Source organism: Leuresthes tenuis, unplaced genomic scaffold, assembly GCF_036924035.1.
Source record: "Leuresthes tenuis unplaced genomic scaffold, fLeuTen1.0.hap1 SCAF_14, whole genome shotgun sequence".
Classification (NCBI taxonomy): Eukaryota; Metazoa; Chordata; class Actinopteri; order Atheriniformes; family Atherinopsidae; genus Leuresthes; species Leuresthes tenuis.
In genome coordinates this window covers 8,204,050-8,228,025 of record NW_027325368.1, presented here as the reverse complement: position 1 = coordinate 8,228,025, position 23,976 = coordinate 8,204,050, and the positions used below count along the sequence as shown (strand labels likewise).

The window sequence follows — 23,976 nt, the reverse complement described above, 5'->3', positions numbered from 1 at the left end:
AGGACGCACACAAAAGTAACCGCGCTGTCTCCTTTTAAACACTGAAGCACAAACTTTCATTCTGTCAAAGCTCTCTTCAGTAAAGTTTCGACTTCACTTTTCATATCTCTAGGTGAGACTCTCCCTCTCGTACCCTGTGGTTTTTATTCTCCGGCGAATCGGAGGTGTATTTCTTACATGATGCTTGGATTGTGGAGGACTGTTTGTTCCATGCTTTGGATTAAACGATGTGAGGATTTCTGTGGGAATAATTGAAAAGCAGGGAATTAAAGACGACGTGGACTGTCCCGTGTGACCGGTGAAGCTCTTTTCAGTGTCCCGCAGTGCAGAATGGGAACGTCACCTGCAGTACTTCTCATTTCTTTTTTGGGTAAGACACCTCTTCTCGTTTGCTTGGATTTGTTCATGTGAGTGAAACATGTTTCACTGCGCGCGGTCACTGAAAACAACACGCTTAAATCACTGGGCAGCTTTTTATTTGGACAAAGTTCTCCATTTAAAAAAAAAAGGTTTGAGGATAAAGTTATATTTTATGACGTACAGCAGGTCAGGTAGCGACTTACTTACTGTCACTTCATCACACCTGTTTACCGCCATGGCTGTGCATTTGTGTCAGCAGGACCAATTATAATAAAGTTATGCCTTATTCCCCAAGTGATACATGTTTGAAGGTTGGAGGGCAAAAGAAACCTCCCCTGAGGCTGTTGTGCAGATGAAAGCCCTGGGAGAGTTAAGAGCCACTTAAAAACATCCACTCCTGATGAAAACCCTGTCTGAGCAGCAGAGGATTATGGGACTGCAGTTGACCCAGTCCATCTGCTGCCAGTGACAATAGAAACCAACATTTGGCAGCACCTTCAAATGGCCGGGTTGAGATAAAAACGATGCTTTGGAGTCCACTTATTCTCAAGTGTGTTTAACTTTCAATTAAGTGGTGTGTTATTGCAGGGTTTCATCGTGGCAATGAAAATGTACTGTCAGCCTAGATTAGTGCGTGTTGTAAATTTACTTTGGGGGGGGGGGGGGGGGGGGGACCTCAGTGAGCCTTCAGAGAGCAAAATAGCAGTTTAAAAAAGATACACTGAGAGAAACAACTGGATGCGCATGAGCAGCAACAGCTTCTACTTTAACTTCATGGTTACTGGACTACGTTAAGTCATGTGGTCATCCTTGATGAACCAGCAAAGTTGAATATGTCTGTAAATGTTAAGCAATTCTTTTATGCAAGATAAGTAGGAGTTTGTCTTTGAACTTTCAGTGTTTATCTTGGTATTTTGATATTTTTTCTGGCAAAGTTAAGTTAGCTTGTGAATCAGTGAAAATATCTATCATACATTATTTAAAGATTTCTGCAGGTGCATGGGGGGGGAGGGGGGTCAGGCTCTAACTTGAGTATCTTGATGACGATTCTCAGTCATCTGGGTTAAGTTAGATCATAAGAGCTTGAATAAGGGCAGCTGGAATTCTTCTTGGTTGCCTTTATTCAAGCTCTTATGATCTAACTTGAGTAATATTGCATTTCTGTATTAGAAGTCAATGCTAATTTTTCAAGGTTAAGAATTATGTAGCAGCCCTTTATTTATTTTTTTTATTTATATCCTAAACAATGGGCATTCAATTAAACAGAGCATAAGATTACACAGTTAAATGTTATTAGACACTAACTATGAACGATACATTTTTAAATGTAACCTCAGTGAAAATTGTTAAAAATGAATGACAATATGTACTGCACAGTGAAACCTTTATGCATACAAACAGATTCCTGTGTTGGACACAGAAAACATGACATATTACATAAATGAGAGTTCAAACGAAATCCTATCAGTTAGATTTTTTTACAGCGGTTTTAGGACCTGAACAATATTAAATAAACCTTTCAGTTCAGTATATCAGCCTGCTGACATAGATTGATTGTGCTCTGCAAACACTGCTGTAATTTTGGGTTATACAGGGTTGAATGCCAGTTACCAGCATTTATCAGATGTTAAAGTGGTCTGTAAATGAACACTTTGAACTCCAAAGATGCCACATAATCAGCGCTGTAATTGTAGAGGCAACAATCAAAAACTTCATAACAAGAGGAACTTCAAAGTCATGTTAGAAAAAAAAAAATAGGTGGATGAATACAATCAAACTGCAGTGACAGAAGGAAACTGTGGTCAAATGGAGACGGCAGGGACAGATGAACAACAGATGTAGAAAAGGCACAAAATGGCCAGGCAGCACAGTATGAGCCACATCAGTGCTAATTTATCATTCATGTAGCTAAGAACACCTCAGTCCAGTAATTGTGTTTGAAGTGACATACAGTACACAAAGCAATCTCACCTAAAGGTCCAGTAAGGATGTGTTCTTAGGTTTAGTCCAGATAAAACAAACATGTGAACCTTGGTATAAAGATCAAACAAGAGGACTGAGATGGCTTGAAAAACTATGTTTTGGCCCATTTCCAAACAAACTATAGTGTGGTTCAACTTAAATATGAATGTAAGAAGATATATAAACATGCAGCACTTTATTATTCTTTTCAAGCTTACCTCAGGCGTCCAATCGTTGTGTTGTTTGTTACAGTTTGGTACGGGCGTCAGATCTCACCAGATCGTTTAGGGTCTCGTCAGGCTTTTTTCTTCTTTTTCGACTTATATAATTCAAAAGTTTTTTGTGACTATACCAAGGTTCTGTCATCAAAATAAACATAAAGAAACTGCCCAGATCTCAGAGTTTTATCTGGCACTTGCTGTTTTGATGAAAGAAAACGGCAGTTTGAACAGCAACACAGAACAAGACTAATTTCTGCTATGGTCCGTACCAGGATATTACACTACAGGTGTGAACACACCCTTAGTTCCTGCTCTGGAATTTTGTAGCAGGATCCTCATCAACAGATGGGAGTCTAACTGTTGTCATAAAAGTATAGATATTCAAATTTACATGTTGGCAAAGAAAAAAAAAACTTTGAATAAATACTAAATACTTAAGAGATGAGACTCAGGAGTCAACAATTCTGTGGAAGCCAAACCAGTGGATGATGATCCGCTATGTGAGCCCCACACAGCACATTGATCAGTTTGGCTTTGAATGTTAATGATCCACAGAGACTGAATCCTACTGTTTTGATAACTTTTCATCTAGCATAAACTTGGGGTTGGCGGTTGTTTTGTGGAAAAATAGCTACTATTAGATGGTTTTCCATGAAATCTTGTGTAAATGTTCATATCCCTGTGACTTACTACTGTGGCCCTTTGACTTTTAAAACTAAGACTTGACATTATGAAGGCTCTGTCTTTTTTGTTTTATTCTAATTAGCAAATATTTGCACATACACTTAACTAGACTGTGTAGACATAAACTAAGCTAAGAGCTAATGCCTGCTTTATATTTGGGTCGCATGCTAGCATCCTGTGCTAGCATCCAGCTGACAGGGTTTGATTAGCTTGTTTGTCATAAGTTGATGTTGCCTAAATTTGTCCGAACTTGTGCTTACTTGTAGCTTTTAATGAAGATCTGCGTCTGGTGGGCCTGACATTTGAAATTGTCCAATCAGTCACATGATAAGAAACACAATCAGTCAGGTGATTGAATTGTCTGGCAGTTGCACTGTTAATATATCTTCAACTTTCCATTTCTTAGCTCCGCAAAAACTTTTACTTTAAGGGCAGCCTTTAACTCCCTTATTTATTCTTCTGTGTGCAAGTTGGTTAACAGAAGACATCTCTGTACACTGAATTGCGTTCATTGAAACAACAACGAAAGCACAGTGTTAACAATGTTTAATTAGGTAAACTATTCCAGAATGAGCTCACAGTCATTGCATTAGCACAATTAGAACAATTATATTAGGCTGTCCCAACAAAAAAATGACTTTTTCTCATTGTTCAACTACTGCAGATAGATTGTCAGCTATTTCATGCAAGGAAGATGAATAAGTTGATGTCTGTTTAAAGACATCTCAGATATTTGAAGACTTCTACAGAGAGTTACACTTCAAACATGAACATGTAGGTCCAAGTGGACAGCAAAATTTTATAGTTCTAAAATACTGTAGTATCTACTATCATATCAAACTCCCTTTACCACACATAAGATTAAACTGTTTTCATTGCTAGTGCTTTTAGCCGTGTACGTTTTTTAAAGAACAGCCTGACAGCTGGCTCTACATTCCCGTTACTCAACACAAACTGTGTTTTACGATCAGATTCCTAATCAAGCAGATAAATACAAAAACTGGGGCCTCAAAATATAGTGAAGTGGATGTACTCAAGCACCAGCATCATCTTTAAAGATGTCCTCTGTAACATCTCTGTTCTGGATTCAGTTGCTCTAAAGTTGAACTTGTTTCCTTCGAACCCTTCAGTTCCTGCTTTGTCACTGCCAAACTCTGAGATAACGCAAAGAACGGTCCTTTGTCTGGTTTCTGTTCCAGCGCTTTTGGATTTTTCTCTTCCCATAAAAGATGTGGAGTCTCTCTTCTTGTCAGAGCTCCCAGTGCTCTTACCCCACCAGTGGGATCAGGCCAACTGGAAATGTTCGCCATGGTTTAGGGCTCTGGGAGATTTGTGGACACTTTGATTTAGATAGAGAGCAGCAGTTTTTAAAGCGGCAGCAGCGAGGGACCAGAGAAGGTCCAACTTATTATGATTATTGACTTAATGAGGGAGGAGTTGAAAAAGAAACCGACTGGAAGAAATTCAGTTCACTCGCATATTCATCACTTATTAAACGTGTGAAAAGGGAGATGTATGGGTCTTCAAACGGGGTACACATAAGCTCCTTATAATCATTTCCTCATTTATTTCTCTGCGAGTCTGTTTTCCATTTTGAGTTGGTTTACATTTAGTTTTTATGTATTGTCTGAATAAAATGGCTCACATTTCATTATGATTTTGAGATTCTCTTAAGGTTTGGTTGTTATATTTATTGTTATAAAGATGTACTAAAGTATTGAAAAACAAATGTACAATCTAAAATATATTAACATAGTTGCTTACCCAGCATAAAATCTTAGCTTGTAATTGATTAAGAATACTATTGAAGGGTTAAACTGCTGTCTTTTTGTCATCACTAGTGAGCTTCAATGCTTAGGCTTGATGCTTAGGTGGAACCATTTGAAGAAACAGGGTTGTTGGTTGAATTCCTGCCTAATCTCATGAGTGATTAGAGCTATTGGTCATTTAAAGATATGTTCAGTCTGTAATTTGTTAAATAATTTGGTCTGATTGTTTATCCAAAACCCACCGCTATTCAGTTTCCCATTTAGAAGACTGAGAATTCACATTTGAGAAGCAGAAAGTGGTTATGAAGTAGTTTGTTAGCATTTTTCTTAAGAAAAACATTCAATCTACAGTATGACGACATTCTGTCATTTAATAGTTCAGTAACAGTGCAGAGACGGTCAACTCTGTGAGGCCTCTGTGGGTGTGGGCAGGTCTGACGTTATGGAGGGAGTCGGTCAGACATGAGGAAAAGTGGAACCACACAGTTTGTTTTTTTTAAATATTCGTTTATTATCTCAGTCTCCTCTTTTGTTCTGAAATAATCAGTTTTTACACAAACATCAATAAAACCCCCAGATTTCTTTTTTTTATTACTCACCTGCGTATGTTCACATATAGCCATTAACTGAGATCTGATCATAAGTGCTCATTCGGGACACGTAGGGACACATTCTAACACCAGGTTTAAACGCACATACTTTGAGTTGTTGAAATGTGATCTGATCACCCAGGACACATGCTAGTACCAAATGTGAACAGGCCCTTTGATGCAGGATGTTATTTAAGTGTTTGTTTTAACGCAAGCAGCAATCATTTTCAAACCTTAACTTAGTAGTTTGTGATGTTTAACCAGCATCAATTTTATTGCAGTGCACAATTGAAAGTAGTTTGTAAAGTGAAAAACAGCAACTGAAAGCACAAGGAGACAGTTAATGAATGCTTAAATGACTGTTCAGAGTCACTTAAAGCATTAATGGATGGGACGTTAGTCCGACCTCCAAATGTGGACTTTTTGACCTCTTCACATAACGCAACAATCGTTTGGTGTTCGTCTTTGCACTAAAAAATAGTCACAAAGCAATGAGTTAAGCTTCTGTAACTATTTCACATTTTTATTGGGGGTTGTCTTTAAAAAGGATTAAATACCCACATTCTTCTACCCGCATCAAGCTCTGAATGAGAACATTTTTTCAAACACTTGATAAAGTTGTACTATTTTTACCTTGAGTTAGTTATGATGATGCATTCTTTGTTTTGGGGCATGTGTGTTGGGTTCTGATATGGCCATAAAATGATGAGATGATACAACTCCAGTAAGGTTCAAATTTATTTGCATCACACATCTCACCAGGTTTCCTTTTGAATACACAAACTTGGTTTTTGTGCTCTTGTCGCTATGAAACGAGCAGTTGGTAGTCGCTCTCGGTCTTTCCTCTTGTCTGAGCCAACTACAGGTGCAAATGAATAAAGCCTGACACACACACACATATACACAAAACACGCAACAAACTGTGAAACATATTCAATTTTCTTTTTTAACACTTCTCCAGCAAGCACCGCAGCGTTACTAATACCACCAGCTGGGTCGGGGATCTAATCTCCACAATGTCCAGTGTTTCCGCTGAGCAGTGCTGTGATGTGATTTACACACAAGCCCGGGCGAGCACACATGGGAGCTGTCTCACAGCGTGTAAAACAGCTGGAGGAGCTTTGTTCTTCATGGAGCTTTTGGCTTCTTTTAATCAGATGTTTGCGTCCCTCCCTCAGTGTTATTGGCCTCAAATTAAAATCACAGAGGCAACTGAGCAGCATTCCTGAGCATTAAATGATATTGCCAGGCAAGTCAGGTCCGATAGAAAGAATTTAAGGCAGAGTCTTCATATTTCAAGGCATATTTTGATGATATTAGATGGAATAAATCCTCAGAGGAATGTGAGCCTCAGGGCTGTTTTTTTGGCTGCAGGTTTTAAAAATGCTTTCATTTCCGATATTTTATCCCTTCAGGCTCAGTTCAGCATTGGAGTCGTTGTTGTTCTGTGTATTGTATGAAGAGCTATCCTGCTGCTGTCAGTGGGACCTTCCCACTGTTTTTTTAGTGTTTGTTCAAGTCTCTTGTGGGAGCAGAAATTCACTCATCAGATCTTAAACTCAACACACGATCAGCTAATGTTAACTGATAAAAATCTCCATTGATAAACTGTGTTTTAACCCTTAGGAGTCTAATATAAACGTCAGAGGCGGTGCATGCTGCCTTTCCTGACCAATAATAAATCTCAAAACCCACCAGATACACAACATCTTTTACACAAAGAAATTATAGCCGTGTGTGATGCAGTTGCTGAGAAATCAATCAGTCGTGTGACGTCCGCACCAGCACCCAGACTCCAAAGGATTAAGTCACTGATAAAACTTGTTTTCCCCTTAGTGTGGTTACATAAGTTAAAATGACGAAATTAAACCATATAAACACTTGAAAGAAGCTGGCAGACTGAAAGCGTGAGAGTGAAACTTCAAACTGCTTCCTCTGTTTGATCTCACTCTAATAGACTTTCCTGTTTGTCGTCTTTATGAGCACCAAAATTAAAGGCACTGCCAAAATTGAACAAATTCTTCCGCGGTTACTATAACATTTCGACATCAAGAATATTTTATGATTTAGGTTTTCTGTGCGTTTTTACTTGTGCCATGTTTGCCACATTATTTAGTGTACAAATGCAGCAAAGCCTTTTCTCAGAATTACAGTGACTTGCAAAATCACCCACCTTCCCCTTTCATCTTTCTCTAAAGATGCCCCTGAATGAGCTGGAAAGCTCCAAAGAAGAGACCGACCGGTGTATCTGCTCATAGAACCACTGTAAGCTGCACACTCCACAGAGCTGAACTTTACTGAAGAGTGTCCAGGAATAACACATTGCTTACAAAAAAATGTGCCAAAAGGCGCGTGGGAGACTCTTCAAATATATGGAAGAAGGTCTTCTTGTCAGATGAGACTAAAATTGAACTTTCTTGCCATCAAAGAAACTGCTAAATCTTGCGCAAACACGACGCCATACCCACAGAAAAGCATGGTGGTGGCAGTATCATGCTGTGGGGATGATTTTTAATCCACAGGAACTGGAAAACTGGTCAAAATTGAGGGAATAATGGATGATGCTAATTACAGGGAATTCTAGAGGTAAACCTGTTTTGGTCCAGAGATTTGAGACTGGCAGGTAAATTTGCCCTCCAGCAGGAAAATTAATCCAAGCGGTGGTTTAAGGGGAAATGTTTAAATGTGTTGGAAATGACCCAGTCGAATCCCAGAGCTCAGGTTGCAGTTCACTAGTGAAACCTTTTCAACTTGATGGAGCTTGAGGGGTTTTGCTTTGAAGAATGAGCAAAAATCCCAACAGCCAGATGTGCCAAGCTCATAGAGGCTTGTAGCTGTAATTGCTGCAAAAGGTGGTTCTACAAAGTATATACTTGTTGTTTTTTAACAATTTTGCAGTATATGTTCATTTTTAAACATAAATTCCAAGTTATGTCTTATTATTGTTGTTTTTTCCCCCACAGTTTGGGCTGATGGCTCGTCTCTCCACTACTCAGACGCCCAGTCCAGTCATCTCCCCCTCGAGAAGACCTTCGGCCGACCCGTCAAAGTCTCTCAGTGCCAACACATGCTGAAGCGCCTTCACAATGGAGCCCGAATCACTGTGCAGATGCCTCCCAGCGTGGAGGGCCACTGGGTGTCCACCAGGTTTGCTTGCTTTCTCTCAAACTGTAGTTTTACACGACACTTGTTTTCAGTACATGTTGTAAGAAAATCTTGACACTCTGGAGCTTCGTTAACCTTTCTATAACTTAGCTTACATTAGCTGGGGTGCCGTGTTAAATGTAAAGCACAAAAAACAGAATACAACTATTCACAAATTTGATACCCAACATTTTATTTACAACAGCACAAAGAAACCATCAAATGTTGAAAATTAGATATTTTATTACCTCATGAAAAATATTTGCTCATCTTGAATTTGACAGTAGCAACATGAATGAAAAAAGTTGGGACAGGGTCATGTTTCCCACTGTGTAGCATCCCCTCTTCTTTTACCAACAGCCTGTAAACATCTGGGAACTGAGGAGACCAGTTGTTCAATCTTTTGGAGAGGAATGTAGTCTTGATTCTTGTCTTTTACAGGATTGTAGCTGCTCATCAGTCCTGGATTGTCTTTGTTGTATTTCAAGCCTCATGATGTTTTCAGTTGGTTAAAGTTCTGGACAGCAGGCAGGGCAGTCCAACATCTGGACTCTTCCAGTATGAAGCCATGCTGTTGTATAGATGCAGTATGTGGTTTGGCATTGTCTTACTGAAATATGTATGATCTTGTCTGAAAAAGACGTCTGCATGGGATCATATGTTCTTTCTAAAGTCTGCATATACTTTTCAGCATTGATGGTTCCTTTCCAAACGTGCAATTTGCCAGTTCCATTCCACTGATGCACCCCCATACCACCAGAGATGCAGGTTTTTAAACTGAGAGCTGATAATGAGCCGAATTGTCCCTCTCCTCGTTGTCTTGGAAGATGCGGTGTCCATGATTTCTAAAAAGAACTTAAAATCTTGATTTGTCTGCCCACAGAACAGTTTTCCACTTTGTCTCAGTCATTTTTAAATCAGCTGTGGTCCAGAGAAGACGGCAGTCTTTCTGGATCATGTTCACATATGGCCTCTTGGTTGCATGGTAGAGCTTTAATCTGCATTTGTGGATGGCACCGTTTCCACAGACAATGATTTCTGGAAGTGTTCCTTAGCCCGTGCAGTGATTTTCATGAGAGAATCATGTCTGTTTTTAATACAGTGCTGCCTAAGGACCTGAAGATCACGGGCATCTAATGATTTTCATTCATGTGCACAGAGATGTTTCCAGATTCTTTGAATCCTTTTTTTGCAGATAGCTGAACCTCCTCCTATCTTTACTTCTTAGAGACTCTGCCTCTCTAAGGTGCTCTTTTTGTCTACAAACATCTTACTGACTTGTGGCCAGTTAACATGTTCCTCCAGCTGTTTTTATTTTAGCAAATCTTCATTTTTCAGCATTTTGTTTCCCCATCCAAACTTTTTTTAATTGTGTTGCTGAAATCAAATTGAAGATGAGTCAATATCTATCATGAAACAGTAAAAAAAACTCTCACTTTTAACATTTGCTTTGCTTCCTATGTTCTTTTGAGAATAGAATATTGGTTTATAAGATTTGCTAAATTTTTACACGGTGACTAAAATGTAACAGTATGCTCTGGTAAAGAAATGTGTCAACTGGAAACTTTCACACCAACAGGCAATTTAGAAACACCAGTTAACCTAGCATGCATCTGAATTGAGGGAGGAGGTCAGAGTACCCAGGGAAACCTGACATTGAGAGAACCTGCAAACTCCACACAGCAAGGCAAATCACTGCGTCTCTGTGCATTTTGCACCAGTCTATCAAGAGTTTAGCCTTTCTGTTGGCCTGTACCTGAAGGTTATTATTAGTACAGCTAAAGAAAGGTTCTCAGTATTATCTAAAGGACCTTTTCTGTAACTTACAGCAGGGGGTTGTTGATCATTTTAACTGTAGGAACAAAAATGAAACCCCTATTCAGGAACACAAACTTTTACAGTGTGTGTCGAAACTGCTCTATCGTCTGTTTCAGCTGCGAGGTGAGGCCAGGCCCAGAGTTCCTGACGCGTTCCTACAGGTTTTACCCCAACAACACTTTCCAGGCCCACCAGTTTTACTACGAGGACAACCACTGCACCAAACCCACCTACACGCTGGTGGTCCACGGTCGACTGCGCTTACGCCAGGCCTCCTGGATCATCCGCGGGGGCACAGAGGCGGAGTACCACCTTCACCATGTCCAGATAGTGTGTCACACAGCCACTGTGGCCAAAGAGCTGAGCCAGAGGCTCAGCCGCAGCTGCAAAGGGGCCATGAAAGGTCCCTGGGAACCCAGCATGATCTACGAGCTGTGGAGCGAGGAGGGCGGCTATGACTGCTCCAGAGAGCTCAACTTTGCCATGCATGAGCTGCAGCTACTGAGGGTAGAGAAGCAGTACCTGCATCACAACCTGGATCACCTGGTGGAGGAGCTGTTTCTGGGAGATATCCACACCGAGCCGTCGCAGAGGTTGTACTACAAGCCGTCCAGCTACCAGATCCCCCTGCAGAACGCCAAGGTTGGTCCTCAATGTTTGTATCTCTTTTTTAAAGCAGATATGTCAGCTTTTTACGGCTACTGCACAGTAGGTCAAACTAATGGGAAAAATTAAGTATAGAGAAGACATTGAAGTGACGATATCCAACTTGGAGATAAGAATCAAATATCCTTCACCAGTTACTCATAAGACAATTATTTTTGTATTACAATCTTTCTCTGTATCAAGAGATGCACTCATTTACATTATTTTATTTTATTTTTTTCTATTCACATAATTACAGACAGTCATGGTAAAAAGTACGTACATCCTCTCTAAAGCTCTAAAAATCACCTTTGATCCTTACCTGATCTCAAAATGAGGTAAATATAACCTCAGATGATCGACAACTCTGTCTGTTTTTATTTTAAGAAAACTAAACCAAAATGCAGAAACAGTATGTGGGGAAAAAACTAGGTTCAACCTCACTGCTTCTGTATGAATCAAGGGTATAAGTAGCAGCCAGGTGCTGACAGTCTGAGTCAGCTAATCATCAGTAAGTGTGAGCACCTCTATAGTTTTGTCAGTTTGCTGGTCTGGAGCATTCAGGTGTGCGTTAACACAGTGCCAAGGAGGAAAGACATCAGTAAAGATCTTGGAGAAGTAATTGTTGCTGCCTATTAATCTGGGACAGCTAACAATTTTCCCAGGAGTGGACTAGGGTCAGACCGAGCAATGCTCAGAGAAACTGAAAAAAAATACATGAGCTACATCTCAGACTGGAGGCCTCAATTAGCACATTAAATGTTAAATTTCATGACAATTTGAAAAAGAACAATTTAAAAGTATAATTCATTTGAAAGAGCTGCCTTGTGTCACATGTGAGTCTGTCTGACAGCTAAAGCTTGGCTGAAACTGGGTCATCAACAGGACAATGATCCCAAACACAGCAGCAAATCTACAACAGAATGTCTGAAAAAGAAAAGAATCAAGGTGTTGTTTGGTCCAGACAAAGTCCAGACCTCAACCTGACTGAAATGCTGTGGTGGGACCTTAAGAGAGCTGTGCATGAGCCAATGCTGCAAACCTCAGTGAATGCATTCAAAATAAGTTGACCAAAGGTCCTCCTCAGTGATGTGAGAGACTGATAACGGTGGTTCTACAAGCTGTTAAATCGTGAGCTGGACTTAGTCTATCACCCTCTGCTTCTACACTGTGTACTGCTTAGTTTTTCTTAAATAAAATAATGGCCCAGTGTAATATGTCATGTATTGTTGTTCATCTGAGGTTATTTTTACCTCATTTTAAAATGTAAAAATAACTTTTTTCTAAAGGTCTTAAAACATAAAACCTTTTAGAACTAAAAGAGGGTTCGTTTTACTTCATTGTAACACCCTTTGAAAATCTTTCTTGTTCTGACCTCCACTGCTTTATCTGTGCAGAGCTAAGGGACAACAGTGTTATCAGGGTTGACAGTGCAGAATCACTGCCACTGACGAGCTGTTTCACAGCCAGCCAGTCAGAACTGAACTCGTTCTGCAGAGATCTCCATAGAATCTGTTTTCTAATCGATTAATTCCTTAATTAGCTGAATGTTTGCGTTGTGTCACAAGTAAGCTGCTGTTGGCTATGGGAGGATTGCAGAACAGACACCAAGCTGTAACTCCATGAGCTGTAACCTAGCAGCACAGCAGGGATGAGGAACTCTTCCCACCCGCAGAATTGACTTTTGTGTTCATTGGAACGTACATACGGGTCAGAGATAGGGTTTTATTTTCTGTCCCAAGCATGCGACTCGACCGCAGCTGAGCTTCACTCCCACTGTGTTGACCCGCCTGACCCCAAAGACCACACACACTGGCCAGAGTTCAAACTTTTAATCGCCAGACCTGGAGACAGTAAAAAAATTCAAACACAATTTTGCTTGCAGTGTCTCAGACTTGTAAAGAAAAAGAACTGCTAAAAAGTCAAGTTATTATATGTTTTCTTATGACAATAGTGAAGTGAAGTGAAGTCCACCTGTCTGGTGCAACAAGCACCCCGATTTATCTTAATCTTGTTAGATTCAGTGTTGGTTTTAATGAATATGGCTTTCTAACCTGACACACTAAACATTTGCTCTACAGGAAACCAGAAACCGTATGACTGATTCCCAAATCTAGCATTAAGAGAGAATCTTCTGTCCTCCGCTGGGATGTAATTTCTCTGTTTGCAGGAACAGCAGTTTCCCCGCTGGCTGAAACGCTTTGACGGTGTTTTCACTGTCACCCTCTACAAAGATTACACTGAAATCCGGTCAGGGTTTGCTGTCTAAATAAATATCCATTTGCACTGGGATGATGGGACTGGGTGTTGCTGATCAGAATGTAAACAGAGGGGGGGCGATCAGACGAGCTCCCCTGTTGGGTTGCAGTGACCAGAACTGCTCTCTTCGGCCCCTTTGGCCTGCAGACTCACAATGTGAAGCCGAGCCTATCTCTGGGAGCAATCAACATGTGGTATTCTTAGAATTTGGAATCACGCAGCCGTATGAATTATTCCATCGAGTGCATACTGGGTCTGGTTTCATGCATGCCTGAGGCTCAAGTCAAACTGTTGCGTGTGCTCCACCCCCCTCTCAATTTTGTCATTTCTGATTAAAGAGGATGTCGGGGTGTTTGTTGCACACTAATCAGGTGCTCACCCAAAGGTGCAATAGGTCCAGTACACTTGTAGTATTGACTATAAAAGGATCAGTTCTCCCAGATTATTGGGAAAAAATGTTTGTTTGTTTCAGCATTCACCATGGAAACCTGAGACAGTTATTAACAGATTGTACTGAAACAACAGCCTGTTTTGGTGTTTTTAGAGAGATGCTTTTAGATTGCAAAGTTCTATTACCATCTGTGACGAGTGTTTATTGCTGTTACACTCATCTAAACCAAGACAACATTTGGCAAAAAATTGCAAAAGTCTTGATCCACCTCTCATTTATTTATATTTTGTATCCAAGCAGTCAAACTTTCTTGTCATATTTTACAGTGGTCTTGAGCAATAGTTTGTGTTTTATGAAGCTCTTTTAAAGTTTTTCTTTGGAGATTTGCTGCTTGTTCTCTCATTTTCAGTTCTGCTCTTGTACCCGACCATTTTCAGAGGAATGCGTTTTTTATTTGTTTTGTCAAGCCGTCTAACACTGACCAATGAATCATTCAAGAACAGTATCTGAAAGTGATGGCCTTAAGAAAGTCCAGCAAAGACCTGATCCAGGACCTGAGAGATGTATCTGGACCTTCAACTGATCCACCTCCTGTTCACTGAGGCCTTATCAGAAATGGTCTCCATGGAAGGGTGGCTGTCAAGAAGCCATTCTTAAGGAAGGGAAACAGCAAGAAAGGGCTGAGCTATGCCAAATGACACAAGAAGTGAGCTAAAAATCAGTGGCAACAGGTCTTATGGAGGGATAAATCCTTTCCTGAGCCCGGACCTCAACATTATTGAAGCAGTGTGGGATCATCTGACAGAGAACGGAACAAAAGCCAGCCAACATCCAAAGAAGAGCTTTGGGATGTCCTTCAAGAAGCCTGGAGAACTATTCCTGAAGACTACTTAAAGAAATGACAAGAAAGCTTGTCCAGGGGGGTTCTAAATAATTAATTTCATGATCATGAGCATCAGAAAACCACAGCTGAGGTAGATTCTTGTAGCCAGAGGTGGGTTTTGTGATTTGATTGAACCAAACCTTTAAGCTTTGTAATCTTTGTTAATTGGTCATCAGCTGAGATCAGGCAGTAGATTAGGTGTAAAATTCTCCTTTTTACTTTTTTTTTACAGCCTCTCCCTGCGCTACACAAAATACGTTCCACTCGACCACCTTTTGAGGTTGTAATGGTTTCTTTTCAGGGAGTTTTTATTACCATGATGACTATCCAATCCATTAATTTTAAGTGCTGTACCCTGAACTGGTCCCAGTCAAGAGAATTTGCTGGTGCCAACATGTTCATTTGTGGTTATTGGGTGGGACTCTTTGCAGTGATGCAATAGCTAAGTAGTAGACTTTGTTTTTTAAGTTTTTTTTCCTCCATTTTCTGTTCCTAACTGCGTCTCTGAGGCAGCGCAGCAGCCTCTTGGTATTGATCTGTGTTGGGAAGCAATCTGTGTTTTTATGTTGCCGCTGTTTTAAAGTGTCATTTTTATTCTGGTTAGCATGTTTGAACATGTCTATTCATTAGTTATGTTCAGTTTACTGTCTTTTGTTACTTTCTGGGAAATTATAAGACCTTGAAATGCATCTAAAAGTTGAGCAATGAAGCCAGTACCAGACAAGACTCTTACTATGAATTCCTGGGAGTCATCTTACAGGAGAGTTGCTGGTGTAGTACAAAGGATGCCAACATAAAAGAAAAAAATGATTGTGTGTGTATCACCAACAGCTTCTTACTGAAGGGTTTTAGAGCACAACATGGTCTCTGTTTCTCAGATATTTGCTTCTGTACCTCACGATTAAAAGAAGCTGCCAAACAAAATTAACTTCAGACCTTTCCTCCACTGTGGCTTGGACTGCACCTAATTTGTGCGTCACTTCTGCCCAGTGAAGTAAAAAACTTAAAGTAATTTGTATGAATCGATGACTGTTATACATTCTCATATTTACTCCCTGTTCTTAAGTTCCAGTAAAGTTCTGAAATGCTTCGCTTTCTGAATGATGGGGGTTAAACGCTGCAGTTTCACTCTAAACAGCCTATTCTCACTCTAAACACTTATTCAGATGCTGGAAAGTTTGTAGTACTTTTGTTTACTATTTATGCAGGATATTTTTTTTGTAAAGTTGATGCAATAAATCAGTTCCCTGATTAATCAATTCATATATAAACAATTTACTTATTTACTTTACTAATTAATTAGCTATTTCACTCATAGTTCAAGCCAAAATATTCAATTTCTCTTGCCAGTCGTCATTTAAGTTCCACGTTTCATGATTTATAAAAAGTGTACAGACATTTAATAAATGCTTAATGGTATATACATATATATATATGTGTGTGTGTGTATGTATGTATGTATATACATATATATATATATGGATCTGTTGATATGTGTGTATATATATATATATATATATATTAGTGCTGTCAAGAGATTAAAAAAAATTTGAGATTAATTAATTATGATCTGTAATTAATTGATCTAATTAATCTATTTTAATCTCACCTAATAGAAATGCTGAAAAAAGCCTTCAACTTGAGGTATTTCCATTTAAAATCATTACATTATTGCAGCAAATCAAAAGAGTGATAAATAACAAAAAAGCAGCTTTATGAAGTAATTTATTGTTTTTAACAGATTTGAACAGATGCTGTACGAGCCATTTACATTCCACTGTATTTGAGACTAGTCCCAAGCACTGCCTGCAACCTTTAGTTTCAAGCTTTTTTCAATCTCCAAATAATTAGAAAATAAAAATAAAATAAAACATCAAATCCATATAAAGTGCTGTAAGTTAACACATCAAAAAAACAGTAACAACACTTTTCAGATCAATAGAAGTACTGGACACTGAACTTGTTGCTTTTCCTCTGCTTCAGATAATATAAAATAAATAAAACAGAACCAGCAATCACAGTGCTGTTAGCACATCAAAAATAACATTGTTCATCATCACAAAATAAAGTGCTGAAATAACATCAAGCAATCACTTCTAATTGGGGTACAGATGACATGGCAGCTATGCTGACCTCATGCTTCTTATTTCTTCTTCTTCAGCCAGTCGCTGAGACAGACCAGCTTGGTCACATTTTCTGGGAGCAAGGCTGCCCTTTTCTTTTGTACTATGTGGCCTGCGAGACTAAACAGTCTCTCACAAGGTACGGAGGTTGCCGGGGAGGCCAGGTACTTGCGTGCCACGACTGACAGCTTTTCATAGGCTCCTGAGTGAGCATACCACCACTGCAGGGGACAGTCATCAATACTGATGCTGGGCTCTGCTCTGTAGCGCTGCAGCTCTCCGGACTCCATTCCATCTTCTTCTGAGTCAGACCCCAGCAGAAGAGCGCTTCTCCTCTTCTTCTGAGCTGGTTGATCATCCTCTGTGGAGGGCTGGAGAGTAGCTGCTCTTCTAGGCTCTGCTGCTTGGAGCATGTTTTCCAGACTGGTCCACACCTGAATGAATGAATGAATACATAGATGGACAGGTAGATTTATTTTATTTTGTGCAGCACTTTGTGTTGCATTTCCTATATGTAAAAAGTGCTATATAAATAAAGCTTGATTTGATAAAATTGGACTCAATAGTCCAGCTTATCCTTATAGTCTTTACTTGTTCCCTCTTTTCTCTTGGAAGACATTTCAAATCCTTGAAACGTGGATCCAGTGCTGTGGCCACCTTGAACCACGTCTCGTTGGCTACAGCTTGCCGTGCTTCCAGGTCCCTCTGGAAGGCATTCTTGAACTTCACCACATAGGCTGGATCATCATCAGTGATGTCCATGACACGGTCCAGATGGCGAAAAGCAGGCAGCACTACAGAGCAAGAGACGTAGGCCTCACCACCCAGCAGCTCAGTCACATACCTGTAGAGGTGGAAAAGTTTGAAAAATAAACATCACTGGACATTTAAATTTCCAATTTAATTGCCCCGAGAAGTACTACCTAATGTTCATTCATTTTTGGATGACACATGTGTAGTTTATTTCATTAAAATGGACAGGTGTTTATTTGGGCTTACCTGCATGGTTCAAGCAGGACCTCCAGCCTCTGCAGTTTCCCCCACTCAGCTTCGGTTAGCATGACCCATCTGTGGTTGTTCTGTTGGTCCAACGTAGCCTGGACAGCCTCTCGGTTGCATAGGAGGCGTGAGACCATTGCGAGTGTCGAATTCCACCTGGTTGGTACATCTTGTATAAGTTGCTCGCTTTTTTTTTCCAAGTGCAACTTGTTGCTGGTTAAGTTCTGTGGTACTTGCAGGGCTTTGTTTGAAATGGCCAACAATCTTGCGGCACTTTGCTAGTACACCAGCAAACCCACTGCCATCGAGGCAGACTGTGATGGTCCTCTGGAGAATGTGAGCATTGCAGGCGATGTGCTCATATGGAAGGGCTCTCATAGCAGCCAGCATGTTTGCTGCGCTATCTGTATCGATGGTGGATATCTTATTTTCAATTCCCCAGTCATTTGCTACATTGAGGAACTGTTCGGCGCATTTATCAGCAAAGTGCCTGGTTTCTGTTTTCATGACGGTCAGCACAAACGAGTTGAGGTTCCACTCACCATCAATAAAGTGTCCGGTCACCCCCAAATAGCTGTGGTTGCCAGCTGAGGTCCAGTGATCTCCGGTTATAGCAAAGTTGGGCGAATCCTCCACCAAAATCTCAAGTTTGTTTTTCTTTTCGCCGTCGTACATCTTGCTGATTTTGGTCGTCACTGTAGTCCTGCACGGTGGCTTGTATGATGGGTCATTGGACGCAGTTTGCAACACCTCTGTTAACCCCTCGTCTTCCACTACGTTTATCGGCCTGCAGTTCATCGCTATCCACTTGGCAAGAACATTCGTCAGCCTGTCGGTCGCAGACTTGCTCATACGCGGGATGTTCTCCTCGAGTTTAGTTTGGCGAAGAGCTTTGCTATAGATCGCTAAATTGCTAACGTTAGCTGTGGCTGCACTCGCGACTGGGTGCTTTGCGTTGATGTGGTAGGCTAAACTTGAGCTACTTCAGTGGTAAGCAAACTCCTTCTTACAAAGAATGCAGATCACTCTACCTTTATCAATGGTGCCGTCGAGGCGTTTGTGAAATGTAAATTTTCCATTCATTGGACCGACAACTCTTACATGCTCCTCCATTTTCAAGTCTCCTCACCTTGCCCAACTACAGTGGGAGCCTATCAGCTTATCCCAAACCATCCCAAACACAATGACAGCCAATCAATGTCCACTTCAGGGTGTGACAGACCATTGATTTCCAACCCAAGTACAAGAAGCCCAACGTATAAAAACGGATTTTAAAAAAAGGCAACTGGCATTCAGAAACAGCAAAATTAGAGATTAAAAATTAGATTAACGCGATTAAAAAAATATAACGCACTAAAAATCCCTGTAATTAATTAATCTCCATTAACGCGATAATTTGACAACCCTGATATATATATATATATATGTATATATATGGATCTGTTGATATGTGTATATATATATATATATATATGTATGTACAGTATGTATATAGATGTGTGTGTATGTATATATATATATATATATATATATATATATATGTATGTACAGTATGTATATAGATGTGTGTGTATGTATATATATATATATATATATATATATGTATGTACAGTATGTATATAGATGTGTGTGTATGTATATATATATATATATATATATATATGTATGTACAGTATGTATATAGATGTGTGTGTATGTATATATATATATATATATATATATATGTATGTACAGTATGTATATAGATGTATGTTCATGTATGTGTGTGCGCATGCATGTGTGTGTATATATATATATATATATATATCTCATTTGTCTCTGTTATTGCCATCTCTGTTTGTTACACTTATTCATATGAAGAAGTATGGAGGTAGACAGCCATAAAAATGCACTTACACAGGCATTCCTCCCAGTCGTCCCATTAAACACACTCCAAGGCGGTTATGAGGCCTCACAGGGATTATCTCATCTGCAGGATGTAGTGATACTCAAGTCATTCTTTTTCCATTTTTGAAATTTTTCATTTCTTCCTTTCTTTTTTTTCTTTTCTTTTTTTTTTTTTTTTTACTGCTTGCAAATTTCATGCAGACATAACATTGTCTGGGAAAAGAGTAATCGAATAGAGGACGTTAGGTCTTAAATTATGACCACCCTCAAATAATAAAAACTCCCTGCAGCCTGCCTGGTGATTCGTCTTTGGAAGAGTTTTGGTCACATACCGCATGAAGGCTCCCAGTTTTATTTTTCCTTCAGCCAGGGAGTCACAGCTGTCCTGTCTGTGGACTTGTCACATGTCAACCCGCTATACCAGATTTGATATGATTTTAATAGGATTCTTTTTTGGATTTGCAAATCGCTGTCATTTTTTGGTTGACAAATGTGAATCCCGGTGATGATTTTGAGAAGCATAAAGCTTGGCTCGCCGCTTACTCTGTCATGGCTTCAGTTCATCAAGACATCTGTCTTTTATTGTTAACTGATGCGATCACACTGAGACTGTACTGTGGAACCTTGTCTGGCTTTCAACACTCCAGAGGTTCAGACTGAATTAAACTGTTTTTCCATTTTTACCTATAATAAGACGCTAGCTGTCTTTTATGTTAATTTTATGACACAATGCACAGATGATGGAATTAAACATTTTTAGTGCCAGTAGCTTTTAGTCAGACAGCTTGAATTTGGGGTTGGCATTTAGAGAATTTGATGAGCTCCTGTATTGGTGTGACTCATGGTAGGACATTTCACTCCAACAGGAGGATTCCTGTTTTAATTTCCCTTTGCAAAAAATAAAGCATTGTTTCATTCATTGTTTCAAGTATGTACACGTGTGTGTGTGTGTGTGTATGTACATACACTTGTGTGTATGTGTGTACATACATGTGTGTGTATGCCGTCAGAATCGTTTAAAATTGCGTGCGCAACAATCAACTGAAGGTGTCACTCGTGCATGCTTTGACGCCTGTGCAGCAAACCGCGCCTGACTTGTAATGTAATTTCCTCATTGACTTATAAAGGTCCCCCGCTCACGCGCACGTTCACGCGTGAGCACTGCTGCACGCCTGTAATCGCACAACACGTAGTGACTACGCTTAACATTCATGCGTTTTTTTTGGCGAACGCACGCATAAACGCTCGCATTAAGTTAATTGAAAATTATCTATCACTGTGGCAGACAGACGCTGCTTCATAGTAGCAACTTCTAGTCACGCGTGAAATACAATCTGCACATAACAACGCACGCATAACAAAATAATCATGCGTGTACACACACGTTGCTGCATATCTCTATGGTTGTTTTGACATCGATATCACCTCATAATGTGTGTGTGTGTATGCACATGTATGTATGTATGTAATACATGAGTGTATGTATGTGTACGTATGTATACATTACATATATTAAACTTTTTGTAAAACTCAGGTAGTGCTGTGCTGGAAATCTGGTGTCAAGAGGGCAGGCTGGCCAGTGGTTTCTAAAAGCTCCAAAGAAGACAAACAACAGTAGTTCAAAGTGATGACTTCAGTCACAGTCTTTATTGTAGTCCTCTGTCTTTTTGCCATCTCCTGTCATCTGTATAGATTTAAATCCAAACTTATATCCATATCAGGTTTGATATTTTTGAATGATATTGAAAGATATTTTAAAAGAATGAATAAATAATCGTCTTTCAATACAAAAAGAAGTATAAGTTAACGCTTAAGTCTATTTCACTTGATCAAAATTGTTACTGTGAATGTAAATGAAGCTGCAGGTTTAAATTTTCAGATTTATTATTCTTTTGCAGGCGATTTTCGTTGGTTTAGCTTCTTACATGTCGGTAATTGTGGACTTGTATTCGTTTTTAGAATCACGACCACGGCTGCATCGCCTGTCGTATCATCTACCGCTCTGATGAGTTCCACCCTCCCATCCTGCCGCCGCGGGCCGACCTGACTGTCGGGCTGTACGGTCAGTGGGTGAGCCAGCGCTGCGAAGTTCGCCCCGAGGTGCTTTTTCTCACTCGCCACTTCGTCTTCCATGACAACAACCACACCTGGGAGGGTCACTACTACCACTACTCTGACCCCATCTGTAAGCACCCCACCTTCACCATCTACGCCCGCGGACGCTACAGCCGAGGGCTTCACTCCACCCGTGTCATGGGGGGGACAGATTTCGTCTTCAAAGGTAACTCCTATGTAAAGCAGAAGTCGGTAAAAACTATTGCTATAATTGTTGCAGCTTGTTCCACCCTAAGTCTATTTTCAAACCCAATGAATGCATGTTCAGCTTCTTTCTCAATTTGAACGTTTTTGCTGTGAAGAGAGCAGCTCCAGCCAGTTCATAAAATGGCCTTTAAATCAAATGTCAGTTGCATTAGAATGGAGAGCCACCATGGAATTCTGAATAATGTCCCTGGTGGCTCCCCATACCTTTGAGCCCCTGAAAACGGATTTTTACAAAATAAAGAGCTGCAATTTGTTGGAATAAGTGGCAGCTGTTTCTGATGTTGATCACAAAGCACAGATTGGGTCCAATGGGTCTTTTGTCTTCTTCCTCTAGTGAACCACATGAGGGTGACGCCCATGGACGTGCCCACCACCTCCCTCCTCAACGTCTTCAACGGTAACGAGTGTGGAGTGCAGGGCTCCTGGCAGGTTGGGGTGGAGCAGGATGTCACCATAACCAACGGCTGCGTGGCATTGGGCATCCGGCTGCCTCACACGGAGTACGAGCTCTTCCGCATGGAGCAGGACGCCCACGGGCGTTACCTGCTCTACAACGGCCAGCGTCCCAGTGACGGCTCCAGCCCGGACCGCCCGGAGAAGCGGGCCACTTCCTATCAAATGCCTATTGTGCAGTGCTCGTCGAGCAGCCAGCGATCCGATCTCAGCGGAGGGGACGACTTAGACAGGCCGCTGCTGCACCACAATGGCTGCACAGGATGGCACAGAGGCGGCCACAAACACATGGCGGGGGCTCTCGCCACGATTGTCACAGTTCTGCTCGTCTTGTGTCAAAGTTAGAGCCATTTGGGCTTTTTCTACACAGCATGACAAAAGGGTGGATTTACATTGAAGACTGCTTAAAGCAACACAAATGTAAACTTTCCCTCTCTGATGCAAAGAAGGGTGAGAACTGAACTCCCTTCCAGCTACCAAAGACTCGACACTGCTGCACCGCAGAAAACTGCACTTTAGAGTGGAACCACCTGTCTGTGATTCCACAAATACATAAAGACATGTCTATATACCCAAGCAGATTTGAGGATTTGATATGTTTTTTTTCTACGGTGTATTAACCTACAACTATCACATCATGGTTTTATAGTGCAAAAAGACACAGTTTAATGTGTGGAAACATTTTCTACAGTATAATCGTCTGACAATGACCTTCTTGAGGAGAAATTCTTGTTGCAGTACTTATGTTTTCATATAGCCTCCCAAATAAAAATCATACTTTTCCCTTTTTTTTTTTTCCAAATAACACAATAAAAGTCTTTCATCTGCAGTTATCCTCTGTGGATTCTGGAGAGAGATGTTTATTCCCTCACTGCTCCAACAGCTGCATCCTTACTGGCCGACACTTGACCTGATCTCCAGTGAGGCATTATGAAACGATGTATTCCTCAGGGTGGGAAAGTACACCTGGAAACTTGACATAAACATGCATATTCTCAACAATTAAAGAGTTCATTTACACTGTCATCTGTCTCAAGTTGTCCAAGTCTTTGTTTCTTGTGCACCGCAAGTTCATAACTCTGATCCAATCACAAGTAAGTTTATTTTCAAATTTGAACAATTAAGTGCACACATATATATAAATGTCATGGCTTTAGGACACTACGATTGAAAAAATTAATCTCCATATCTATAATGGCTTAATTTAATTACAGAGCCTTTGGTAAATATGTTCAATCTAACTGCAGCTATCGGGTTAGTTGCTAACAGGAAATTATGATGGGATGTCTCAAATTTGTAGCTTTAATATAAAAGATAAATTTCAAAAGCCAGCTTTTATTTTGGCATTTCTGTCTTTTAATCACTTCTTTTTGCAGACACAAACAGGCCCGTGTTTTTTGCGGGATACTAAGCGAGAAAAATCCACAATCAACAATCCAATTATAATCAATTAGATTTGACTGGGA

General features: G+C 40.3%; 2 protein-coding genes across 2 annotated transcripts; one reads left to right on the top strand and one right to left on the bottom strand.

Annotated features, from left to right (window-relative positions):
• On the top strand, positions 1-23,536 carry LOC140269202 (protein APCDD1). The gene is made up of 5 exons (XM_072364222.1): positions 1-370; positions 8,550-8,733; positions 10,665-11,190; positions 21,695-22,016; positions 22,392-23,536. The coding sequence occupies exons 1-5, from the start codon at positions 331-333 to the stop codon at positions 22,853-22,855; spliced, it is 1,536 nt and encodes a 511-aa protein (XP_072220323.1). The 5' UTR covers positions 1-330; the 3' UTR covers positions 22,856-23,536.
• Positions 16,418-18,282, bottom strand: LOC140269203 (E3 SUMO-protein ligase ZBED1-like). The gene is made up of 3 exons (XM_072364223.1): positions 17,849-18,282; positions 17,441-17,693; positions 16,418-17,283 (listed from the first exon to the last, which is right to left on the bottom strand). The coding sequence occupies exons 1-3, from the start codon at positions 17,983-17,985 to the stop codon at positions 16,870-16,872; spliced, it is 804 nt and encodes a 267-aa protein (XP_072220324.1). The 5' UTR covers positions 17,986-18,282; the 3' UTR covers positions 16,418-16,869.
• Positions 23,537-23,976: the final 440 nt, after the last annotated feature.